At 33.9% G+C, this 27,734-nt stretch overlaps 1 protein-coding gene across 2 annotated transcripts in view; it reads right to left on the reverse strand.

The window, feature by feature from the left end:
- The window catches only part of PRDM2 (PR/SET domain 2), a 184,562-nt gene that overhangs the window by 147,527 nt on the left and 9,301 nt on the right, over positions 1 to 27,734 (reverse strand). For both annotated transcript variants that reach the window (XM_051988511.1, XM_051988510.1), the window contains exon 2: positions 21,263 to 21,336. In XM_051988511.1, the coding sequence (XP_051844471.1) occupies positions 21,263 to 21,271 (9 nt within the window). In that variant the 5' untranslated portion in view covers positions 21,272 to 21,336. The remainder of the gene's footprint in view (positions 1 to 21,262; positions 21,337 to 27,734) is intronic.

Consider the following 27,734-nt stretch of genomic DNA (forward strand, 5'->3'; position numbering starts at 1 on the left):
AGATGTAAATTAAGTATTAATTGGATGAATTTGTCCCCAAGTCACAATAAACCACTGCTTTTTCTTGGCCTGGAGGAGATACGAAGGAAGACTACACAATTCCCTCTATTAGCTAGAGAGCTAAGAGCTGGCCCAGGAAGATACCACAACAGCCTATAGACCCTCTCATTCCAGCTTCAAGATATTTAGGTCCACACAACTGGCAATCAGATATTGTGAACAATAGCAACTCATAAAAACTGAGGTATGGAGAAGGTGGAATCGTTATTAATGGAGGAAATACCCTCACTTAAATATATGCCAAAAATAGTAAATTATATCAATTGATAAAATCTGATCATTCAAATTTCTGACCAAAAAAGAAAGCAGTCTCTACTGAAGAATCTATGGGAACACAGAGGAACCCCAGCATATGGGAGCGAATTATACTCTGTTGGTATATTTGTGAATTGTGAATATTCAATTATGTAAGAAAAGTGACTCAATTGTTCTCACACACAACAATCCTATTACTGAATATATAGCACAAACAGTTCAAATACTTATAGAAAAGGTTAATATATAACCCAAAATATTTATAATAGCACTTTTTGTGGAAACAAAGTAGATATCTATCAGTTGGGAAAAGTTGCATGTATTTCAGTATACAAACATAAGGATATATTATTACACCATCAGAAATCTAAAATATGTATTACTCAAACATAAAAGACTTGTTATTGAATAAGGGAAAATAAAGCAAAATCAAAAGAACATTCATACACCAAAATAATATAAATGGAAAAAATAAGATATAGAGAAGGCAAACTGTACTTATTTTAAAATTCTGATCTTAGCAACATATAAAATAGGCATTTCTGTAGATCAGAAAACACAGAATGCCTAAGAAATTGTAATTCTCCACTCTGTACAATGTGACTTTCCTCCCAAATACATAATAAATTTACCATGTATCTATCAAATCTATCTTGCCTATATATAAATTCCTTCTGATTTCAATGTATTCTGTGCATTTGACAAAACAGACCACTTCTGTGACCCTTTTCTCTTTTTTGTGAGGAAGAAGTTTGGGAGGGATGAGGATCACTATCATAAACCAAATCTTCTCTTCCCATCTTCAAACTTGAGGGATGAAAGAAGAGAAGGAAAGTATTTATTTTTAATTTCTCTCTCACATACCCCCAATTTTAAAAATACATAAGTAAAAAATCAAGCAAAATGAATTCCCATATTGGCTAGGTCATAAAATATATGGCTCATTCTGCACAATGAATCCATTACCTGTGTCAGGAGCTGAGTAGCATTTTTCAACTTCCACTATAATCATGGGTTAGTCCTTGTGTTGAAATCTCTCAAAATTAATTTTTAATAATATTTTTAGATAAATTGTTCTAACTTCTATGTCAGCTTATACAATACAAATCTTCCCAGGTTTCTCTGAAACCCTCCATTCTCTTCTCTCCTTCTCTTCCCTAATATTGCCCTTTTTCTAATTTCCTTATTACTATTAAGAGTACTACCATCCTCCAAGTCATCCAAGCTCTAAACCCCCATTGTGCAAGAAACCTGTCCCATTCAGTCTAGTGCCTTCCCAGTGAGACTACCTCCAAATTATCTTGTATATATAATCTTCTGTTTCAGTCAGAAACTCTGAGGATCTTCCCCTTCCAGACTGATTCTTTTGTGAAGGCAAACTAGGCCATCTGTTGCCTCCATTCTTACCTAGCCTTTAATTACTTGAATGGTTGTTGCCTCAGACAAATTGAGATCGGGAAGTCTTTTGCTTGAAAAAGTCAAGATCTCCCACTGCATCCTGGGCCATCTCCAATCATCCTGATCTATATCTGGCTACTGGACCTAGAGGACCCTACAGGAGAGAGGCTGGTGACTTTGCATGGTTCTGCCTCACTTAAATCCAATTCACTTCCCAGAATAGACATCACCTTCCAGATATCACTGGTTCATTAGTCCTCTTGGAAAAGGAATGATGAATAACAACAAATAATATAAATTTATACATAATATATATGTAATATATGATATATATATATATAAATAATATAGCTTTATACACTTTTTTGCATGTTGCACTTGTTTGCATGTTGTCTCACATCTGATTCTAAAGAACAGAGGCTTTTCTTTGTATCCCCAGGATCATAAACACAATGACACATAGAAATATTTAATAAATACTAGGTGACTAACAATAATATTCAATTACATTGTTTATTTTAGCAATTTCCCAACTGATGGACATCCTCTTACTTTCCAGTTCTTTACTAGTACAAAGAGAACTGCTATAAATATTTTTGTACATTCTCTTCTTTTTAAAAAATTTTTCTTTGGGGTACAAGCCTAGTACAGGCTAGTGACTTTGGAAGCATAGTTTCAAACTGATTCCCAAAGTGGTTAGACCAATTCACAGTTCTATCAACAGTGCAATAGTGTGCCAACTTTTTAAAAGCCTCTCCAAAAATTGTAATTTTCTTTTTCTGTTCTCTTTATGGGTGTGAGGTAGTACCTAAAAGTTATTTTAACTGGCCATATTGTCTGTTTGCTAGCTTGGATTTTTTTCCCTCAGAAAACTACCTGTTTATTATCCTTTGCATATTTTTCTATTATGGAAATGGTCTTGTTCTAATAATTTGAATCTATACCTTATAGACTTAGGAAATACAAACTATAAGAAAAATTTCCTACTTCTGTTTTCCTTTTCATTTTAATAGCAGTGGTTTTGTTTATCCAACTAACTTAAAATTTCATGTGATCAAAATGGTCAATTTTATCTTTTGTGATCCTCACTGTTCCTTGTTGAGCCATGAAGGGTCTCTAATCCATAGCTCCAAAAGGTACTTTCTTCTTCACTCCTTTTAATTTGTTCATAATGTCATCCTTTATATGCCATGTATCCATAGGAAATTTAAATTAGTATATAGTGTTTTATGTTTATTATTTTTATATTTATTATATTTATTTTATGTTTATAAATTAGTATATGGTATATATAAGATGTTAGTATATATCTAATTTCTGGCAGAGTATGTTCCAGTCTTCCAAGGAATTTTTGTCAAATTGTAAATTATTACCCTAGAAGCTAGGGTCTTTGGGTTTATCATACAATAAATTACTGGGGTTTTTGTGTCTGTATACTTAGAGGGGGTAGAAGTAGAAAAGAATCAGATTAAAATGTAATTGGGAAATATTTAGCAAAATGCATAAAAATACATTATTACAAATGTTAATTTGTGGTTTTCTAAATCAATTTTCAATAGTCAGAACAGTCATGAGTAATTAATATTTCTTCAGTTATTTAAGTCTCTATTTCTCTAATATTTATAAGCTTTCCATGTGTGTCCTGATAGGTAGACCCCCCAAGTACTTTAAACACTAAAGTTCCTCTAAAAAGTTTTTCATCTCCTCTTCCTTGATTTTGTGGGTAATATCAAGCAAACATTTACATTATATTATTTAATTTACTGTGTCAATTTGATCCTTGTTATCAGCCCTGTAAAACTGAGGCAGTTATTATGGTCAATTAATAGATGAAGAAATTGGGCTCAGAGAAGTTAAATAACTTGCCCAGGTATACCAATTAAGTATCTGAGGCAGCATTTGAACTCAGGTCAGTCTTTATGACTCCAGGTCCAACACTAACTACTGTGCTACTTAGCTATCTCTTACATTATTTTAATTAAATTTGTGGTTGAACATTTAAAGTGCTTGCCATCAATAAGAAGTGATAAGTTTTATTTCATTTATTCCCACACCTTGTTGAACTGTTATAAATCACTTATTTCTTGATCACTCATCCAATGAGAAAGGGCTCTTTATTACATATATATGTATACACACACACACACACACACACACACACACACATACTTCTTTATTAGTTCCATACTTGTCTTAAAGATCTGATCCTTATCAGAGACATGTGATTCACAGTTGTGTCCCCCTCCCCCCCAATAACCATCTTACAGAAAATATTCTTTAAAGAAAAGAAATGATGTGGAGAAAAGAACAGCAAATGCTTTAACTTGTAAAGTTCCAGAGCAGCTATCTATGGCCAAATAAATCACCAATAATAATAATTAGCCAGGGTATAAGATAACTTTGGGATCAACACATGGTATTTTCATCTTTTTGTTGTTGGCTGTTTGCTTGTTTTTTCCTCTTGTGTTTTTTTCCCCCTTTTGATGATTTTTTCTTTTTAATGTTTAGAAGAGTTGCACATGTTTAAGCTATAGTGGATTGCTTGATTTCTCGGGAAGAGAGGGAGAAAAATTTGGAATACCAAGCTTTGTAATGGTGAATGGTGAAAACAATTTTTGCATGTATTTGGAAAAATAAAATATTTTTAGAAAGATAACTTTGGTTGTATAATCCATAATAGTTGTGACTTATACAGCAAAAGCCTATTAAGTATCAAAAAGTCACACTTAGCCCATTAACCCTTCAAACACAAAGTAGTTCTACTTTGAAAACTAATTAACCAAAAACCACTTCTCATTAAATTTTTTCACAAACTAATTGTGCTGCTCATCCCTAACTTTCAAACCAACAGTAGGCCCAAGTAAGCTATTGGTCAATGGATTTCATTTAAAAAGTCAAAATTTGAACTAATGACTCTTCTTTTGAAACACATAAGAGTTCAAATTTAAAGTTAACTTAAACATTAGCAATTTTGCACCTCAGAATTCTCAATTCCAATGAAATTGCTGGATCAGTCTTTATGCCCTATAATTCAAAATTTAAAAGAAAACAATAATTAAGAACTCCTCCAAAAACAATAAGACTGATCTCTCAATTTGTTGTTACCACATATCAAATTAAAACAACTGGAACTATGCCCCAAATGTTACTAAACTGTGCAAATCCTTTGACCCAGCTGTATCAAAGCATCAAAGCAAAAGGAAAAGAGCTATATGTTTAAAAAAAAAAAAAAAAAAGTTTATACAGCTTTTTTTTTTTGTGATGGCAAAGAATTGGAAACTAAGGGGTTACCTATAAACTGAACATACTGTGTTATATGAATGTAATACTATTGAAAACATAAGAAAAGAAAAGGTGGCTTGAGAGAAAACTGGAAAGAATAGTATGAACTGAACTGATACAGAATGAAGTGTACCAGGAAAATAGTATATACAATGACCGATATTTTAAAGAAAAACAACCTACAGAACTCTGAGCACCTCCTGACAAAGACTGCATGGATAAACAGAATGAGACGCTTTCACTCATGGGCAATATTCAGATTTGTTTTGTCTTAAGATGCTTGTTACAAAGGAAGGTTCTTTTTTTGTTGGGTTTGTTTTGTTTTGTTACTATTGGATGATTAGTGAGAGTGATGCCTTCCAAAAGAGAAAATGTCCTTAAAGCAATTTTTAAATGCACAGAAAAGGACTCAAAAATATTCAAAGGAAACAAAGACAAAGACATCTTTGAAATTTATTATTGAATTGAATTTATACTTTAAAAACTAAGCTGTATGTAGATGATTTGCAGTTACATAACAGACTTTTTGTGTTCTTTGTATACAGAAATGTTTGTATTTCTGTTGTATATCGAGTTCAGAATAAAAAAAAAAATTTGTTTAAAAAAAATTTGTCTTCCTTTCTCCAGTTGCTTTACTTTACATAACCAGACTGAAAACTCAAGTATAAATACTGGCGCTTCTCGTTATTCTATCGTTCACCACACAAAAACAGGCACACAGAAACCCTAAATAAAAGCTTGTAAAAATTAATTGTTGAATTGAATATACTATGTGTTCATTGTTCTCAACATTTTTCTAAAAGTGGAAGTTTCTAAAACATTATTAGCACTAAATATTTAAACATTTAATATTCACCATTGCAAGAAATATCATTTATTCAAAACAGAAAAGTCAAAGTCAAGAAAGCTCCCAAACCAAAAACAAAAACAAAAAAACCCACAAGAATTCTTACCATAGGAGTTATCAAAAATGTTTAAATTTTTCTTCAACTATTTTGTCATTACCTTATTTGAGAGTCTAAATATAATCATGAAAGGGAGTGAGGTGATCCAATGGATAGAAAACTAGCCTTGATGTCAATAAGCCTCCCCTCATACTTCTGGTTCACACCTGTTCAGCTGGAGAACACTAAGCAAATCACTTAGGCTTTCTCTGCCTTATTTTCCTCATCTGTAAAATTGGGATCCTAATAGCCCTTGTTCTCCATTATTGTGAGGATCAAACAAGGTTAACTCTTTCTCTTGGTGGCTACTTCCCTGTTTCTTCTTTTACCTGGCTCAAGGGATATGAGCCATTTAGTATCTATTGAGAAGTCAGTGTGAAAAAATCTTAAAGCACTACAGAAATGCCAGCCATTACCATTGCTAATTCATACAACAGTTCCAGTGCTTAAATCATAAGGGTGGAAAGGACTGTTCAAAGGCTAGGCCAGGGCAGTACTCAAAAGACCTATAGAGTGGAAGAGAGTTTCTATACAGATCTAATGACAGCTAAACCTTTTTAAATCACAATTTACCAAGGGACTATGAAGCAGCCACATAGATACACTGATAAGTCTTTGAAATACTGAAGTAAATAAATAAGGTAGGAATAGGGTTATTTGATTGCTTTTTTGGTTTTATAATCTGATTGACCTTTTTAAAAAATGCCTATTTAGAAAATCAGATTCTTTGAGCAGTAAACTAACCTCAAGCCAAGCCTAGCATGAAACATTGTTTTCAAACTTTTATTTTAATAAATTTGTATACATATCTCTACACACATTGATGTGCATAGAATGTAAACAATATTCTGGTTTGGGGCTCATGTTCTATATTCTATGTTCTATGATCCCACTACTCCCCCCAAATTCCTAAGCACAGTAAACTGAGAATGGCTTACATACTGGGAAGTGGGGGGGGGGGGGGGGAAATAGGAGGAAGAGAGAAGTCATCACAATTAAATCAAACTTTTTTAAAAAATTATTTCCATAAATAAGGTTGCTTATGTATAATTTAACTTAGATACAAAGCAAAGAAACCAAATGGACATAAACTAACCAATTTAAGTATAAAACACAATAAAATGTGATTTTTAAAAGGAAATCCTACAACCCTTTTTCTATAAGGTGGGATTTTTGGAAAGATTTTTGTTTTTAAGTCTTCAGCTTCAGCAACTGATAATTGATACTCTCTGATATATAAAGGGAAGAGGGGAACAGTTGGGGAAAATTACATTATCTAATACTTAAATTAGGAAAAATGAAGACCTTGCTAAGAAAATTAGTTCAAGAAAACCAAAATTGAATTATACAGGGTATCCCAAAAATCACAGTGCATTTTAAACTGCATCAAAGGCAGCTACGTGGTATATCCCACTAGGAGGCTTTTGCAACAGTCCAGCTCAGGTGATAAGGACTGAATTCAGTGATGGTTGTGTCAGAGGAAAGAAGATGGTTACAGGAGACGCTACAGAAGTAAGAATCATCAGGACTTGTCATTCAGTGTGACACCAAGATTGTGAACCCAAGTGCCTGGAAGGATAAGGATGCTTTCGCACAAAACAGAATTAACAAGCCACCTCTGGGGTTACATGTAAAATCTGAGGTCCCTGGGGGAAGAAGGGGGAGAGGTTATTTCAGTAGTCTCGGATTCCAAGAGTAAAAGATGGAAGCTAGCTAAGCACAGAGCAAGCAGTGTCTTTTGAGTAGGACTCACACCAGCAAGAGACCTATGAGACAAAGGCTAAATCATTTTCCCAAGAGAGATGGATTCAGAGACTCTTTCTGTAGATGAGGTTCCTTGCAGCAGGAGCCCCACTGGAGGCTCTGGTCTGGGGGGTGAACTTAAGCAGATACTCCAATATTCCAAGGGGCTTGTGATCTCATTAACTGGGGGGAGGGGCAGTTCTGAAATGTCATAAACCACAACTACCCATAACTACTTATCCTGTGCAGCTTTTATCCATGGCTGTCCATAAATTCACCATGGGGGGAAAAGGAAAGGTACTCCACCCAAAGTATTAGATTCTTCTCTTGATACAAAGAATTTTAGCAGAATCTATGAGCTGCCCAATTCTTCATGCACTATGTGGCAAGGCTATCTTTTTGAATACATTTTTCGTGACAATTTTTACATCAATTCTATTTCAGAAATCCTTGTTTGCAATGTGTAGCATCTTCTCACATCTACCAAGCATTTCTCTTTTGCCCCAGGAATGATGCTCAACCTCATTACTTCAAGCCTCTCATATTCTATGATTCACAGCTATAAATCTCCAGAAAAACAGAGGTACAAAAAGTGGACCTCTGTCACTAAAAGAATTGCAATTTCCCAAAAACAGAATAACCTACTCTTTTCCTATCCCATTATGGGTCCAACTCGTTGTGCCATTTTTTATTGGCCATAAAAAATGAGTAGGTAAAAATGCCTTCTTTGCAGGATCTCTCCCAAAAAGATTTCCCACATAAATGTCAAATTGTACAAGATTTTCCAAGATACAACAAATAATTATGTTTCACCACTCTCTGACTGTAATAGTAAAGAATAAAACAAGGAGACAGAAATCTGCCAAATTTATCTATCTCTGTCACAGAGAAGATACGGCAGTGAGTTCTAGGCCTAGGGCCACCATATGCTCTTGTTAGTACTTGACATTGTCTTTATTACTTTAAATGCTGAATTACTCAAAAAACCTGGCCTAACTATCCACACAGGAAAAACCAAGTAGACTTAGGATACCTACTGTCTGGTCTACAATAACCAAGTCAGAATTCTTTCATCAACATCTATGGACAGATAGCAAAGTGGACAATGAATTAAGATGATTTGTTTTTTTTTTTTTTTTTAATTCAGACCTGTGATTTTTATCATTATAAAGAACATCCTGTGAAGAAAATCCCTCAAACCATGAGATTAGGACCTGATGTGCACCTTAAAGAAAGCATCAATTAACTAAGATTTAATCAGGGTAGAACCAATATTTTTTTTGACTTTGAGATAGGCTATTTTCATGATACTTCTTAATTAATCATAAAAGCCACATGGATTAAAATGGAAAAAAGACAACCCAATTTTAAATGAAACAGTATGAAACTGGTTCCTTCTGCTTTGATATGTATACATGTATGCGTGTGTGTATGCATGTATATATATATACATGTATGTGTATATATGTACACACACGTAATTCCTTTAACTATCAGAACAGTTATCTTTCCTCCTCACATAACCCACTCACAGTATTACTTCTGTAACTACTCTAGTGATGACACTAACCCATGCTACATAATTACATCATTCTTCCCTGCTGTGAGGTAACTGGGGTGTCTGAGAGGTGGTCTAATAAAGTCCACAAAAGACTGAACATGGAATCAAGAAAAGCTGAATTTAAATTTTGCTTCAGACTTACTAAATAAATCACTTACTCTTAGTCATCCTTTCCTCATCCATAAAATAAGCATCATAATTGCATCTACTTTGCATAAGTAACATAATATGTGAAAATATATAAAAACTTAAAGTCCTATAAATGTTAGTTATTATAATTATTTGTGCAAAATTGTTTGACATATTGTACTTAAAAATTCTCAAAACCACATTCATTCTCACATTGAGCCAACATAAGGGCCCAGGTCATAGGTCTATTTAGGTAATCCCCAGTGGAAACCATCACCTGTCTACATGGCAAAATTCAATAATTCTGAGATCCAGACCTGACTTTTGCCTAATACACACTGTGTATGTCAGTCAATTAATCACTAAAAGCATTTACTATGTGCTTTCTATATGCTATGGATGCAAATAAAAGTCCAGTCCCTCAAGGGACCAAAAACAATCAAAGGAGAAAAATACTACAAAACCAGAAGTTCAAAGGGGGTGGGTACTTGACAGGTATCTGGAATGGAGACAGGATATTCCTGTGGGGTTGATCTGAGCCATAATAATCTTTCTTCTATATACTTTAAAGTCATTCTTCTGCTCTTAATACAACCTATTCCTTCAGAAATAAAATTCAAATTTAACCACAATGCTAAGGCACCATATAACATTGCAGTTGCATGCTCACTGTACTATTAAGACTATAATAACTTGTAAGAAAAAAAATCTTTCTATCTGCCTTGGCTGAACTTTGTATTTCCTCCAATATTAATATGGTATCCTAATTCCCACAGATACATAAAAATGTGTGGTGACAGAGACAATGAACTATCATTCAAGGACCAATCTAGCAAATGAGAGGTTCATCAACAGGACCTACTGACTTATAGTTTGTGTGGAGGATTATGATACTCATCATAAGAAACAGTATTCACTGTCACTTGAAATATTAAAGATGTATTTTAGAATTACAGCTGTCTAACAAAAGAGTATAAAAAATTACATAATGGTTCAGTGATCCACTGAACCAAAAAAAATTTTCAGTACAGTAGAAAACTCTGCCATCCATAATTATACTCATTATGCCCAAGAATCATGCTTAATTGCATATCCTGAAACTGTCATCATGACACCCCAAAAGAAATAAACTAGAGAGCTCCCTATTCTGACCATTTTAGAGTAAATACTGCTCTGTTGCCACAAAAATTCCATAATCTATCTTATTCCACATATTTTTCAAGTCAGAGGTCATAAAATTAGATTCAATATTCTCCATAATTTTAAGTTATGAAAATAAGTAAAAGATTCTTCCCTTTTAATCATGGAATTTCAGTACCAATAGCTTTTATTATCAGAGATAATCAATTAGCTATTGAACAAGGTTGTAGATTCAGGATGCAACAATTGGTTACTCCAAAGACAAAGTTTATGTTATTTCATTAATGAATTTAAAAGAAATTAAATTGTACTCCTACTTCAGTATAAATTTGTAAATTTCTAAGAATTAACCCAGATATAATTAGCTGCCACTTGACAATGATGACAATCATAATTAAGCTTACCAGGAGCAGACATTAAAAAATATCTGGTCATTAAAATAATCTTAAATTACATGAACACTCCTGTATTTGCCACGGTTTGGCAAATTTAATTGCTATTCTGAGTCCAAAATGTTTATATAAATTAAACAAAGATCTTATAGTGAACAAAGCATTAATTCCTAGTTTGTTAATAAAAGAAAAGCTCTACAAAGACTACAAAGAATCTAATATAAAGACTCTTAAGGGAGCAGGAAAAATCACATAGCATATTTGTGCACAATTCTTCAGAATGAGATGTAATTTATGTATTTTCAAAGCTTAACAGGACTATTTGTCAGAATGAAAAAAGATTCTTCAAATACTGAGTTACTCAATTATGAACAATTACGGATTTCTGTTATTGTTGAGTTTTTTTAAAAGTCACGTCCCCATTTGGGGATTTTCCTGGCTAAGATAATGGGATGGTTTGCCATTTCTTTCTCATTTAACACATGAGAAAACTAAGACAAAAAGAGTTATGTGACTTGCCCTGGATCACACAGCTAATAAATGTCTGATGCTGTATTTTAACTCAAGAAGATGAATTTTTCTGCTTCCAAGTCAGTCTCTATTTAATGTGTCACCTAGCTGAACCAAATTAGGAATAGCTAAAATGAAGCAATGGTCATTGAATCACTCTCCTATTCAAATGCAACCCATATTTGAAGTATCAAGTGATCAAGGACTGCCTTCTATCAAAGGCATAAGAAAACATAAAATTAGTCTATGGCCTCTTTTGAGATTTTATGAATATGACAATATGATATAGCAAGCACTAGAAAAGTGGTCAGGATATGAACATTCTCTTCATCCACTAGGACTTATTTTCCTAAAGCAAGGAGGAGCATTTCAAATGAAATTTTAAGTCCATAAGCATTATTAAGTGCCCTCTATGTGCCAAGCCCTGGGAATATAAAGTCAAAAAGCATTCCCTGCCCTCAAGGAAATCACAGTAGAATGAAGTAAGACTACAAACAAACAGCTCCATATTTAAAAAAAAAAAAAAGGATATGGAATAAATTAGGAATAGTTTCAGAGGGAAGCATAAAGATGAAGGGTGAAAAAAGTGCCTTTTGCAGAAGGTGAGACATTAGCTAGGACTTGGAAGAAAACCAGAAACTAAGAGGCAAGAAGGAGGAAAGAAAGTATTCTAAGAATAAGAGACAGCCAAGGGATGTCCAGTCAGAAGATGGTAAGTCCAGTATGTCAAAAAAGGAGATTCTAAATTGTAGAATAAATGTAAAGAAATAAGGCAGAAGAAAACCAGAAAGGTAGACAGGGCTACCTTTAGGGATGTTAGGGATGGCTTTAAAAGCCAAACAAACAACTTTAGTTTTGATCTTGGAGTTTGTAAAAAGGGAGGCAATGGAGTTTATTAGGGGAAAAAGGACAGGTTATACCGTCAGACCAGATAGCTAGGTAGGAGAAAAAACTAAAGCAGGGAGAAGAGAGGGTGAAAGAACTACCAACAGCAGACAACTACAATAGTCTAGGCATGATATGATAAGGCCTGGACCTGGAGGGGAGCAGTGTCAGAGGAAACAAAAAGGGTATAAACAAGAGATGAAGAGACGCTACTCAAGGTATTATGGACAAGACCTAGGTTGTTCGTCTGTATGGTGGGAGGATGGTAATTCCCTGAACAGTAATAAGGGAATTAGGAAAAGGAAAGTTTTGTGGAGGAAAAGAATAAATTCAGTTTGGGTCATGCTGAACATAAGATGTTTATGAAAATTTGAGATAGAACAAACCTCTTAATAAAGACAAATCCAGTGTAGGATTTAGAGGAGGAACTAAGGTCAAAATCAAGGAGGAATCCTTTGGTTATCATCTTACTCAAAAGTGCAATAGGGGGTGGAGCCTGACCCTGGCACAGAAACTAAGAATAAAGATATGAGTAAACAAAAAGACATCAAATACTATTTTTTAAAGATTATAAACGTAGAAATAACTAAATTCTAAACTATAGAAAAGAACTGATTTCACAATAAGCACACAGCTAATACAAAGAAAAAAATATTAATTTTCTTCAATAATCACAAGAATTCCAGCAAAAATGAACCAAGAGATTTTAGAAATTAAATAAGAGCTCTGACAAAAAGAACTGGAAGGAGAATAAATAACTTAGAACAAAAAATGATAAACCTTACCCAAATAATGGAATTTCTGAAAACTAAATAGATTAGAAAGGAACCAATCACTATGGCAAATATAAAAAAAAATTAAAGATTGAAAAATAGAAAATTGAAAAACAGAAAATAAGATATTTCCTATCATGAAACAACTGACCTGAAAAGCCCTAAAAACATCAAGATAGTTACAGTAATGCCTTTATCTCTTTGCAACGCCTATCAACTGGGAGAGGGCTTAAAAAGATAACAAAATATTATTATGTTGAAAAAACATCAAATAACATAGAGAAGTTTGAAGTTATATGACCTGATGAAATAGGAGGTAAACTTAGACAAGAAATCAATATATATAACGATTCAAGAATATAAATGGAAAGAAATGCAATCAAAGAAGAATGTTTCAAAACACAAGAATGATGCCAAAGAAGAAATATAAAAAGATCACACATATAAACATATAACCTTTTGCTGAGGTAGGGAGTTCTATGGATATGGAACAATGTATGTATTGCCAGATTTTTTTCAACTGATTGATTGATTTTACTGAGGATTTTTCTCTATTTCCTCTTTTTTTAGTTTTTTTTTTTTTTTTTTAATTTGTTACTATATGAGTCTCAAGGAAAAGGAAGAGAGAGAACACGGAATTAAATTTAAGAAATGTAAAAACAAAGGATGTTAATTTTATTTTAAAAATTAACCTGGACATTAGGTTAAGAAGAGTTAATTTTATAATTATCTGACTCCTGAAAACCATAATCTAAAAAAAAAAATTCAAAGTCAACATACATTTATCACATACAGGCACTATACTAAGAGGTAGGCATACAAAGAAAGGCAAAAAAAAGAGCTCACAGTTTAACCATAGAAAACAGTCATGTTTTTTATCTTCATTTATAATTTGTGCCTCCCAATGCCCAACTTTATTAAAGTGATATGGTACTTCCTATCAGGAAACAACTGATCTGAAAGCCCTTAAATAACATCAACAGTTTTGTTTTTGTTTTTTTGATAGGAAAGCTTATCAATTGGGAGATGGCTTAAAAATATAATGGAATATTTACTCTGATAAAAAATTGTGAATGAAAAATATAATCCTTGTAATAAACATGTATGGTTCAACAAAACAAATACCCACACTGTCCACACCTGGAAAATTATGTTTCTATGAATTTTAAGTTCATTACTTCTCTGGTAGAAGAATTAAACTATTGGAACTAGAAGGAAAGTGAAAACCTTCAGAAAGAAAGCAAAGAAAGCAAAAGTCCCAAAAATATGAATCAAAACCCAGAGCTTCCAGATCAATTAAAAATACTCCAAGTAGCCATAAAAGACTCAAATGTATCCTCAAATGTGGCATTAGAAACTTCCCAGCTTTGTAAACAAGGGCAAGTCCTTTTGTCAAGGACAAAAAAAACAAACAAACAAACAAAAAAAAAAAAAAAAAAAAAAAAAAAAAACCACACACACACACACACCAATAGGATCACAGAAGACCTAGAAGCTACTGCAATAAATAAGAGATCTTAGGATACAATATTACAAAATGTCTAAGCAATTCCTTAAGAAGAAAATCAACAACAACAACAACAAAAAAAAAAAAACCCACTAAGAAGTGCCTATTAATTTCCTTATCCTCCAATTATAAACTTTCTTCAAACTGGCTTCAGACCTCATCATTCACCTGAAGAAACAGTTTATCTCCTAATTCAACGTTTTTTTGGGAAAACTCCAATAGCCCTTTCTCATTTCTCATTCTTCTCCATCTACTTCACTCTTTGACATTAATGATCACCACATATTCTTTTATAACTCTTCTCTAGATTTCCATTAGACCATTCTCTGATTTTTCTGTCAGTCCCTTCAAAATCTCCTTTGCTAGATCTTTAGAGAACTTATTACCACGACTAAGGATTTCTTGTCCTTGATCTTCTCTTCTATTCTATGGTATCTCACCATATCATATCAACTACCATAACTATGAAAATAATTCCCATATCCAAGTATCCAACTATTATCTCTTTTCTTTTTTTACTGAAACTTTTTATTTTCAAAACATATACATGGCTATTGTTCAACATTCACCCTTACAAAATCTTGTGTTCCAAATGTTTTTCTCTCCCTTTCCTCAACACCTTCCCCTAAATGGCAAGTAATCCAATATATGTTAAACAAGTACAATTCTTCTATACATATTTCCATAATTGTCGTGCTGCACAAGAAAAATCAGATCAAAAAGGAAAAAAATAAGAAAGAAAACAAAATGCAAACAACAACAAAAGCAACTATGCTGTGATCTGCATTCAGTCCCCATAGTCCTCTCTCCAGGTTCAGATGGCTCTCTTCATCAGAAGATACTGGAACTGGCTTGAATCACTTCATTGTTGAAAAGAGTCACATCCATCAGAATTGATCATCATATAATCTTGCTGTTGTCATGTACAATGATCCCCTGTTTCTGCTCACTTCACTTAGCAATAATTTCTGTCTTTTCATGCTTTTGGAAAATAGCCTACTGATCATTTTTTATAGAATAATATTCCATAACATTCCTATAATAACTTATTCAGCACTTCTAATTTCTTGCCACTACAAAAAGGGCTGCCCCAAACATTTTTTGCACATGTGGATGCTGTTCCCTTCCTTTGTGATTTCTTTGAGATACAGGCCCAGTAGTGGATCAAAGTATATGCACAGTTTCACAGCCTTTGGGCTTTCCAAATGTTGGATCTGTTTACAATTCCACCAATAATGCATCAATGTTCCAGTTTTCCCACATTCCTCAACATTCATCATTATCTTTTCCTGTCATCTCTGCCAATCTGAGGTGTCCAACGATTATCTCTTTACTGAGCTCCAGATCATATCATCTTTGGATATCTCAAACTTTATATCCTACTGATATTACAAATTCAATATTCCAAAGCAGAACTCATTTTCTTTCCCCCAAAAAAGGCACTCTTTCAAACTTTCCTATTAATGCCCAAGGCCTATTATCCTCCAGAAGTCACCCAGGCTTGCAATCACAGTGGCTTGCAAATTGGGTGTTATCCTGAACTCACTCTCACAGCACATGGACAAATGTAGTCAAATCTTGTTATTTCAAGGGCAGCTAAGTGGTGCAATGGAGAGAGCGCCAGTCCTGAAGTCAAGAGGACCTGAGTTCAAATATGATCTCAGACACTTAACACTTCCTAGATATATGACCCTGGCCAAGTCACTTAATCCCAATTGTCTCAGGGAGGAAACAAATTCTTGTTATTTTTACCTTCATATTATATTGCATGCATATATGTAGAGGGCTGAAACTCTTGAGTCATTGCACTGAGGTTGGTTCAAGTACTTAGAGCTAACTACTAATTGGACAATACTCTATGGGCATATTCTTGGAAAATGATCCTTTCCACTATCCTGTGCTGGCTCAATGATTGGTGTATATAGAGGATTATAGGAGGGACTAGGGGATGGAGTAAGACTAGCCAGAGTCACTTTAGTGGTAAAGGAGGAAGAAGGCGGTTGCAGAGATTTTGCTTCCATCCTGTTCACTTCTATCCCTAAAGACCAAGAATAAAGACTAAGGACTTTTGTTTATTCTGACGCCGCTTGATTCTGGGGTGTCCTGGGTACTAGCATGGTCATCACACATATACATATATCCCCCTCTTTTCATTCAAAATCACCATCCTTGCAGAGAATTCATCACTTTTCTCCTAAACAAGTACAATAAATAGCCTAGTTTTCCTGTTTCAAATCTTTTCCCCAATTCAAATTTGTCCTTCTTGATTTTCCTAAGATATAAGTCTGACCCTGTCTTACCTTACTCAGGAAATTCCAGTAGCTGTCCCTTTCCTAGAGGTGCACATGAAACTTCTTCAAATTGTTATTTAAAATCCTTCACAATGCAGCACCTTCCTAACTTTCTAAAGTCTACTACTGCCCCTCTATGATCTAGGTAGATTAGCTACTGCTATTTCTCTCGTATAACATTCTTTAAACTCTTTTCATAGCTTCCTCCCTCCCCCCATTTGCTGGAATGCCCTAGAGGGGAAGAAGGAAATAAATATTTATAAAATACCAATTATGTATCAAGTACTGGGCTAAACACTCTATTAATATTATCTCATTTGATTCTCACAACAACCCTGGAAGGTAGATATCTTATGCTCATTTTATAGCTGAAGAAACTGAAGCAAACAATGAAATGACTTGCCTATGTTTACAAAGCTGGGAAGTTTCTGATGCCACATTTTCACTCAAGTCTTTCTGACTGGAGGCCCCAAGCTGTATTCACTGTACAACCTCACTGGCTCTACCGGACCCCCCCCTCACCTCCACCTCTTATGTTCCCTGGCTTACTTTCAAAACTCAGTTTTTGCAGGATTTTCCAGATGGAAGAAGGTGGAACTTACTATTTCTTTTATTTGGCTTGCAGGAGAAAAGTATATAAACATATTGCCCAAGTTTTAAAAATTTCAAGCCCAATTTGTTCTGTTGCTCAAAATGATTTTGTTTTAGTCACATTCCTTAAGTTTTTGGTATGTCATCTCATTATTATCATTTTCATTGGTGAAATTTTCTATTGCAGCTATAATTTATTCTTTGACCTACAAGTTCTTTAAAATTATATTAATTAGGCTCAAAATGATTTTTAATTCTTTCTTTAAAGGTCCTTACCAAATATATTATTTGCATTTATATGCAAATTGCATTATATGATCAGTATATAGTATGTTAAAGACGTCTTTTTTTACATTTTTTGGTAAAATCATTCATATGCCCCATATAGTCAATTTTTGTTAAGTTTCCATGTTGTACTGAAATTTTTTTTCTATTAACATTCAATAATCAGAGATTTATAATCTCTAATTTTTCTAATGTTTTATTCAAGTCTTTAACTAATCCTTGTCTAGTTAAAGTTGTACACTATTAATTCCCTACCTTATCTCTATTTTATCGATATTTTATCAATATTTACCAGTCTTATTTGAAATCATGAGTGTTACTTCTAGTTTTTCCAAGATGAAGCATAATAGATTTTGCTTTAGATTACTTTAAAATCATGCAAATCTGTTTCAAATGGATTTCTTATAAACAAATTGTCAATTTCTAAGCTTTCTTATGCTTTCTTGTAAACATATTGTCAGATTCTAAGTTCTTATACTTTCTGCCCTCCCCTTCCATTTAATGGTGAGCACATCATGTTCATATTCACAGTCATGATTTGTTAATTGTGCATCTCCCTCCATCCCATCCACTTGTAATTTTTCTTGTAATGTTTCTTGTCTATTTTATAAATAAGGTGGTTGACAGAAGAAAGGGAGCTTGCCTAACACTTCCTTTCTGTTACAGCTTCTTTTTCTTCTTAACCTGACCCAATCCAGGTTTTTACTTTCTTTCCATTTAATCTTCCCTTCATATTCTTCCATACAACAGTTAAGTCTGTTTTGCTTATAACTATTCCCTTACCAATCCTAACCTCTTTCTTAGACCTTTCTCCACCCCCTGCTTTGTTCCTATCCCTTTCTTGATTCCCTTTTGAATTTAATGTACATTTATCTGATTCAGATGAAATAAAAGGAGAACCTGGAAAGAAAAGGACAGGAAAAAAATGACAGATCTTAGGTATCTAATAATCAGGTATTTCAGTTATAACCTAATAATTTATATACACCCAAGTCAAACAAAATTCTCATTTAGGAAAATAAAGGGTTAAGTATTTCTGGTGAGGTGCCAAAGCTAAATCTACAGAGAAAATTTGCTTAGTACAAAAACTAATATGGTCTAGATAACAGTGATGATGTGTTTATGTAAAATGATTAAAAAGCTCAAGGGTAAATTAATTCAAATAAAAATATGTTATAGATCCCATTGTTTTCTTTGAGGGAATCATTACAGGGACATAATGATAACACTTCCTTTCTTTTTCAGCTCCTTAAAATTTAACAATTCTAAGAATTAAGATACTATTTCATCAAGTACCATATGAGGTACTATACTTGCCATAACCAATCTAAAAGAATGACCTTTTAAAATAGCTTATGTATAAGTACTTAGAAAACACATCTGGAAACTCAAGTTTCTCTAAGCACTGCTTATTAATTATTAAAGAATATAACTAAAAATAACCCAACTCCAAAGACATAACTCAGTTGTTACTATACTCCTAACCAATCCCAATTTAACTCAAATTTTAAAATAACCAAATTATTTCATATAGAGATATCTATAAACTCCTTAAGCACTGATTTCCCATGTTCAATGTATTAAAAATTAGTAAGACGCAAATAAATTTAGAATTTATCGAGAAACAAAGTGATGAAAACCCCTTGAAAAGGAAAAAAAAATTTTCCCTCCTCAAATCAAAAAGGTTTGGTATGATAGTAAAGACCAATTATTATGCAACTAATTCTCTTCAAATAATTGAAATGTAGATAATGTTGGCATAAATTTAATGAAGAAAAGTGAACTACTCTATTTAATCTAAACAAGTGTTTATTTCATCACCATTTGGACATTTAAATTATACTCAATTCAGAAATGTGCTATTAATCAAGATAATACTTGAGTTGATATTACCATGTGGCATTAAAGGCTATTCTCCTGCAGTTCTGATGTTAAAACTTTCCAGAAGCAAAATGAAATCATGAAAGTAAGAAAGGTCCACAGAAAAGCAGTTTTGAACATTGTAAAAATTGTAAAAATCAAGTGTGACTTGGAATGCCAAACTGAAAATGGAAAGCATTACAAAAGTTTTTCTATTAGAAATAAGGTATTATTCTTGGCTTAATATTGTAAGTAGCCTGATGCTGAAACTGCACTTACATCTGGAAATAAATCATTACTGAACAGTCATGCAGCACAAGCACCACCACACTATGGTCTCTTCTATATAGCATTAGGAATCAGTCTGAATATGACCTGAGTACTTGGGCCAGGAAAACAGTAAACTCCCTTGGGCTAATGCTTAGTGCACATTAAAAAATAATAATAAGACTAATAGTAAAAAATAAAAATCTGGACTTACGAATATAATTTCAATGGAACAATATTCCAGAATTCATTACAATCTGTTTTCCCTCCCCACCCCCATTTGCAAAAAAAAAAAAAAAAAAAAAAAAAAAAACTCGCCTTCAAAGTATGTCAGTAAATCTGCTAGTCTTTAAATAATAAAAACCACCTGCTCCATATGTTGGCCAGAACCTTTTCTTTAGATGTATGGTACTTTGAATTACAACAAACAAAAACATTTTAATTTTTAAGACATAACTAAAAGGAAAATTCTATTTCCAAAAATTTCAACAAAAAAAGGAACTAACTATATCAAATTTGCTTCACTAATTAAAATAAGTTATGATGATCAGAACTGCATGAAAATATGAACAAAAAGTTATCCAAAATGGCAGAAGATTGAGGAAGGGGAAGGCTAGGGGAGACATGCTTGTGAGGTTCATGATTTCAAGCTAACTTGTGAAACTGATATGCTTCATTCTTTTCAACAAAATGTTTTTGGTTTTGTTCTGCATAAAATGACATTTGATTTGAAGACACTTTTCCATCATGCATGACAGGCACTTCCTATAATAACACCTTCCATGCTACTGACATGTTCAAGCCATGACAGCTTCAATGCCCGTATAATTCCATATCTTTGTAAAAGGAAAAGGAGATTTAAATATCTGTCCCTTGATTTTTATGACAATGGCAGGTCCTTCAGGACTCTGAACAATGTAATTCTCTCACTGGATCAGTTTTGACCCTACAAGTCCCCATTTTAAAACAATGAAGAATAACCAAAAGAGAAGGTGTTAAAATAGAAGTCAACAGCTTGTATAATAAGAAAATCATCACTGGGGAGTCTAGGTCTGAAATGGGTTCTCAAAGAGCATCTTGGAGCCAGTATTTTATAAATAGTACCATGGCTCTTTTGGATAAGAGCACAAGTTAAATGTCAACACAGTCAACTAAGGACGACGACGACGACAACAACAACAACAACAACAACAACAACAACAAAACAACACTAAACTTCACAAACAATGCATACTGTGAAAGACAATGGATTGATTAAAGATATTAAGAAACACAACTACACAGTCTTACATTTTATGGGGATGAATGTTGTGTTATTATGTCTGTTAAGAAGTAACTGGACTAACATCTAGGTAATGTACTGTTATAAATTCTTATTGTCAAACTCACCTGATTCATTTTGAATTCCTGTTGTGTTCTGTAAAGATACACACAACAAAGAAACTCCTTTGATTACATGAGTCCTAAAAAGAAAAACAGACAATTGTAATATGTACCTACCTACAATTTACAGTGATTTAAACCCACACACAGAACACTACAAAGTTGCTCAAAAGGATATTCATAAAGCAACTGTACACCAAACCAACTTCAACCTAAAATGATGTCTCCCCATTCACCAGCTTTGCTATCACCATCCATAAACATGGATCTCACTAATTCTCCTTATTTCTACATCACATTCTAATGCTAAAAGTAGACTTATTAGAAAGGATGACATCAACCTTCTGATTTGGGAGTTGCATCACCCTTAAGAATAATGAAATCAGCTTTGTTAATTTCTGGAAGCAAATTTACATTTTAAAATGCCCCTCTTTTTTTTTTCAATTAACACTAAATTTAACAGAAAAGACTACTTAAAAATTACTTTCTATTTTCCAAGTTCTTACAGTAGGAAAATAAGGAAAAGTCTTAGGGCTTTGTGGCACCTTAAAGTTTACAAAGCATTTTCACAAATGTAGGACCACCAGTTCCAGAGCTGGAAGAAACCTGAGTGATCATCTGATCCAATATTCATTTTATGGATGAGGAAACTAAGGCCATGAAGAGTATCGTCTATAGTCATGGCGGTAGAATAGACTAGGGAGCAGGCAACCACAAGTTAAATCTCCTGCTCATTGGTCTATTTTTCATTAAGTTCTCAAAGCAATATCATATGTTTAGAAACAAGTCAATCTTGAAGTAAATGCAGAATGTTTTGATGAACTATGCTCCCTAAATTCAACCTCTGATAGAATATTATTTTCTTTTAATCAAATGAAGCTAAATTATCCCCAATAAAAGTATAATTATGTTGATAGAACAGTTAATCACAGGCCACAGAATAACATTACTCACAAAATACATATGGCATAATTCAAAATACAATATTAAATTAAAATGGCCTATTTTACCATGAGGATTCTTTCTTCATTTAGTTTGGGAACAATATTTTTATGTGAAAAGTGTGTCATTTCAAATACAACTTTCACTGTAACATATTAAGAGTTTGGGTCACATTTCTAAATATGTGTATACACACATACACACACACAGACAGACACAAGTATACATGTGTATATACCCACACACTGTCCCCAAAGTCTTAGGGCAATTTAGGCACAGTACATATTTGAAACTAATTCTTATCTCTAAGAAATTGATTTAGAACTGAAAGGGCTTAAACCAACTTCCTCCTTTTACAAAGGAAGGAACTCAGACCCAGAAATAAAATGGTCTGTAAAAGTAGCAGAGTTAGGAATCCAGGCCAAATCCTAACTCCAAATCCAAATGAAAACTTTCTTTCATACACTTTCTTTTCTACCCAACTACTGTTAGGCAAGTCCTGTAATGTCTCTGATATTGTTTTGAACTAATTGGCCTTTGAAGTCCTGTCCAGCTCTAAATCTTTCCTTAATTTTTAATAGACATCTTCATAACTTTTGTATATTTCTCATACTGAATGTTTTTAATTAATTTAAAATATGATTATGCTCTCCTTTGTGAAAGATATTGCTAATTCTCCACAGCACATTTTTCCAAGCCATTAAGGATAATGGATTTGATCTGGTCTATCAACCTGACCCTCACAGTAATCAATGAATGGCAAAATGATTATTGGTCAATTGAACTATAGCTTCCAGTTGTGAAACAGAACAAAGTTAACTGCCACAAGGACTGGAAACCGTGGCCCTGGTCTTGTTTATTAGCAATATGCTCTAACCAATATGGATATAAAAATGAAGGATGATTTACATTTTATTTTGTAATAGAATTTTTAGAATTTATAGTTGACTTTGTGTTCTATTAACAGAATTCAAAAATCCCAGAATCATCTTCTTGCCACTACAATACATACAAAGAAAACATAAGTGAAGGAAGATAATTTATCACAAACGAATGTAGCCTTCTCTTCAAAACTCATTATTATGAACATTAGAATAGCACACAGTAACACGTTTTGGGCTACTATGATATATTCATATCTTTGTCTTTACACTGAATCCTCTCTCCCAGCCCTATTCAAGTATATGAGGGAGGGGAAGAGAATTAGTGACCTCAATGACCCCAGCCTATACTCCACAGAGCATGCTGGTCCTTGTAGCATGCTGACTATGCACCTTTCCCCCCTTCTCCTGACAATGTCTGTTCTGTTGTTTCTCACAAATCTGCTCTAAACTCTCTTCACTCTCTCTTACTATTTCACCTCCACTGCAAAAACAAAACAAAACAAAATAAAACAAAACAAAAATCTACAATTTTGTCTTTTTCTTGCCAATTTTCAAGTACTTCTTGGCTTTGGCACTGGCAGAGCCTGGCTTGGGAAACTATCATTAGCCCCTGAGAATGTCCTTTTTCTCAGATTGGTGAACCAATCAGAAATGAACACTTTCCAGATTCTTTAATCCCTACGTTCTCAGATCTCCTAGCATAGAGGCTGGTCATTAAATTTTATGTCACAGATCCCTATGATTTTTCATAAATTTATGTGCAGGTGACTTGTATCCCAATCAGATGTTCTATAGATGTAATTCTTACTAAGAAGTAGTCTTGATTTCTATTAGTCTCCCTCTTTTCAAAACATTTTCAATATGCAATTTGCTAAAGGTATAACACTACATATAGTATAAGAAGAACACTAGCATCAAAGTATCTAAAGTTCAATTCCTGACAAGCAATATGGTAGATAGATCATGAGTCAAAGAGCCCCAGGTTGAAGCCCTACCACACTTGTATTGATTAGGTGACTAGGCAAGTTAGTTAAATCTAAGAATAAGCTGCAAAATGCTGTGATCTGCACTGACAGAGAACAGTTTTTCCACTGGGAATTCCCCTCACTGATCAAGGTTTTACTCTCAAAGTCAGTTTGAAATAACTGGCTGTCAAAAATAAACTAAAACCAAGAAAAAGGGATGAGATGGAAGATTATCTAAGATGGGTGTATCAGTAGTTACAGGACTACTAAAATATCAAATTATATCCCTAAAATGAACAAAATGTAAAATACAAGTTACAATGCCATATACTTTTCAGGTGCAATACTTTGGTTTTGGGGTTGGATTTCTGTTTTTGTTTTAGGTGAAGTACTTTGCTATTAGATCTTAGATCTATATTCTCAGAATCATACATATTCTTAATAGTATCTCTTAAAAGTTTAGCAAAGATGAGAATTTCATCTATGAATCTTTGAAAGCGAGGGACTTATCTTACACAATGAAAACTTATTAACAGGTATACAGTTTTAATTTTAAAAGGGTAATATGCCAGGATGTTTAAAACCTGCACTCTGGAACTAAGCAGGTGAATGTTAGAGGGTTTTTTTGTTGTTGTTGTTTTTTAAGTCAACTTCAGGGTTAAAAACTGTGGATTACAACAATTATGTCCTTGCAGCTCTGGCACATACAAGTTCATATCCTTCTTCAGAAAGGTCTTAAGCCATTCTGATTTTACAGCCTCAGTCTTTTCTGATACCATTTTTAATTAAGGACAGGCTCCCAAAGAATGACTCTTCCTTTAATATAACAAAATCCTTAGTTTGCATAAAATGTTTAACATTTTTCAGAACTCAAACTCAATTAAATTCAAAAACCTACAAAGTTCAAGGTGAGAGAAGCCACTCATGTCAAGGTGAATGAAGTCAGTCAGTGAACAGATATCTACTATATGCCAGCTAAGACTACAAAGAAAGGGAAAAGACAGTACTTGCTCTCAAGAAGTTCCCTACCTCCTCTATCTTCCCTCCTCCCTCTCTCCCCGCTCATCATCCTCCCCACAACCAAGTTCTCTTTGACTCATTGACACAGGCCTCCTTGTTGTTCTTCTCTCAAGATACTGTGTCACCAGATCTATGGGAATTTTCACTAGCCCTCCCCCTCATGGTTCCAACGTTCTCCCTCATCTTTCCCTGGATTCCTGTAAGTCCAAATTTAAATTCCATCTTCTAGAAGTCTCTTCCCCTTACTGATACTACCTTCCCCTCTACAAAAAATCTCCAATTTATCCTATATATATCTTGTTTGTACACTTATTGTTTGCATAATATCTCCCCCATTTGACTATAAGTTCTTGAAAACAAGGGGCTGTCTTGTGTCCTTTTTGTATCCCCAAAGTTTGTAGCAGTATAAGCATCTCATAAGCACTTGTTGACTGACTTATGGGGATATCATGGCAGACCTGTGAAGGAAGCCAGAGGATAGAATTCTATATAGCAAAGGTGAGGAGAGAATACTTTCCAATATGGGGAACAATTTGTTGAAAAGCATAGAGGAAGGAATATCAGGTGATAGAACATGAAATCTGTAAGAGAAGGAGGAGTAGGCCAATTGGATTAAAATGGAGTACATATTGAGAATTCAGACCAGAATGGTAGACAGGGGTCAGATTGTGATTTATTTGTTTGGGATGGGGGAAGTTCAGGGAGAAAACCCAGGTCTATGTTTTAATAATATACCAACTTGGCAACAATGGAAGCTATTAATGAATATTAGTTTCAATGGCATTACAAAGCTAGTTTGGTAACAAGTGCTCAGTAGTAATACAATGACTACAAGAAATCACAGAATTTTTTAGTTAACAGGAACCTGGATAATCACTTACCCATATTCAAAAAGGAATCCTTATTAAAATATAACCAATAAGTAAGTTTCCTGTCTTTGCTGGGACCTATTACGTTCCCAAGGTATCCTATTCAAATTCTAGACCGTTCTCATTGTTGGTGAATTTTTCCTGACACCAGGCCTAAATCCATACTATTTCTGCCCTCAGAACAAAGTCTCATTCCTCTTCCCCATGAGTTTCAGACATTAGAGAGAATAATGATTACCTTCCTGCCCCACCTCCAAAAAAAGAAAATATGGTTTAAACAGCATACAGACCCTTCAACTAATCTTCATTACCATGGATTACCCTGAGTGCCACTCCTATGGATTTTCTCTTAATTTATCAACATTATTCCTAAATGTGAAGTTCCCAAAACTATGAACAAATTACTCAGAATGTGGCCAAAACAAGGAGAGTATAGAGGAACTATCACTCCTTACTTGTCACCATTACCTGATCTTAACAGTCCACAATTCCATTAGCACTCTTAGCTATCATATCATACTACTGATTCATTGAGCTCACAGTTCACTAAAAAAAATTTAACATTGTTTTCAAACTGCTATCTAGCCATGCCTTCTGAAAGTTAATTTCACAAGTCTTAAGAGTTTACACTTTTACCTAGTAAGTTACAATTTTATTAGATTCAGCCCAATGTTCTTGTTAAAGTTATTTTCTTACAACACTCATCTAGTTATTAACAAAGCTCCTTGCTTTTTTGCCATCTGAAAATTTCATAAGCCTATAATCCCTGACTTTAGCCAAGTCACTGATAATGTAACTGACACAGGGTCAAGGACAGATTTCTGATATAGTATTGAGGGCACGCAATAGTCAAGAAGTTATGAAATCAAATCCTGCTTCATTCACTAGCTCTATGACCCAGGGTAAATCACTTTTGATCAATGTGCCTTATTAACCTTATCTATAAAATGAAGGTATTGAACTTGATGGCCTCCAAGATCTCTTCCAACTGCAAATCTACAATTCTTTGAAAGCTGCAACCAAACCAGTAACAATTATTCTTTGGAACGAGGTCATTCTTCTAGGTGTAAATTCTTCTCAATCTATCTTTTCCATGAGAATAGCATGAGATACTTTTGTTAGATGCCTTCCAAAGTCTAAGAACTAGACACTGCCACCATTAGGCCCTATTAAGTCATCAGGGCTTCTTCAGCAATGTTATTACCAACACTGATGATAATGACCAATTTCAGCCCAGAGAAAGGAAGATAACATACCATTCATTCTCTCCTCTCTATAAAAAAGTAAAGGATAGAAGCAGCTAAATGGCACAATGGAGAGAGCACCAATCCTGGAATTAGGAGGACCTGAGCTCAAATCCAGCCTCAGACACTTGACACTGGCTGTGACACTTACTAGCTATGACCCTGGGCAAGTCACTTCACCCCAATTGCCTTGCCCTCTAAAAAAGGGAAAAAGGACCACAGAGCATGAATGATATATATGTATATATATAAATGAATATAAATACACACACACACACGCGCGCGCGCGCGCGCGTTATGTAGTTACTTGCATTGGTCAGCTTTGATTATTTTCTCCAAATTATGAGGGAGGCTCATTTAACAGTTGGGAAAGGATTTTGAAGCAAAAACAAAAAGATATTAATAATAAAATTTGTCTTTAAAAAATTACTAGCTAATAGTATAACAGTTGATGGTGAAGGTAAAGAACAGAAAACTACCTATACACTCCAGGTAAATATTCCAGTGTCTGAGTCATAACCAAATGTCATAAATAATAAACTACATGGAATAAC

Source organism: Antechinus flavipes, chromosome 3 (assembly GCF_016432865.1).
Source record: "Antechinus flavipes isolate AdamAnt ecotype Samford, QLD, Australia chromosome 3, AdamAnt_v2, whole genome shotgun sequence".
NCBI lineage: Eukaryota > Metazoa > Chordata > Mammalia > Dasyuromorphia > Dasyuridae > Antechinus > Antechinus flavipes.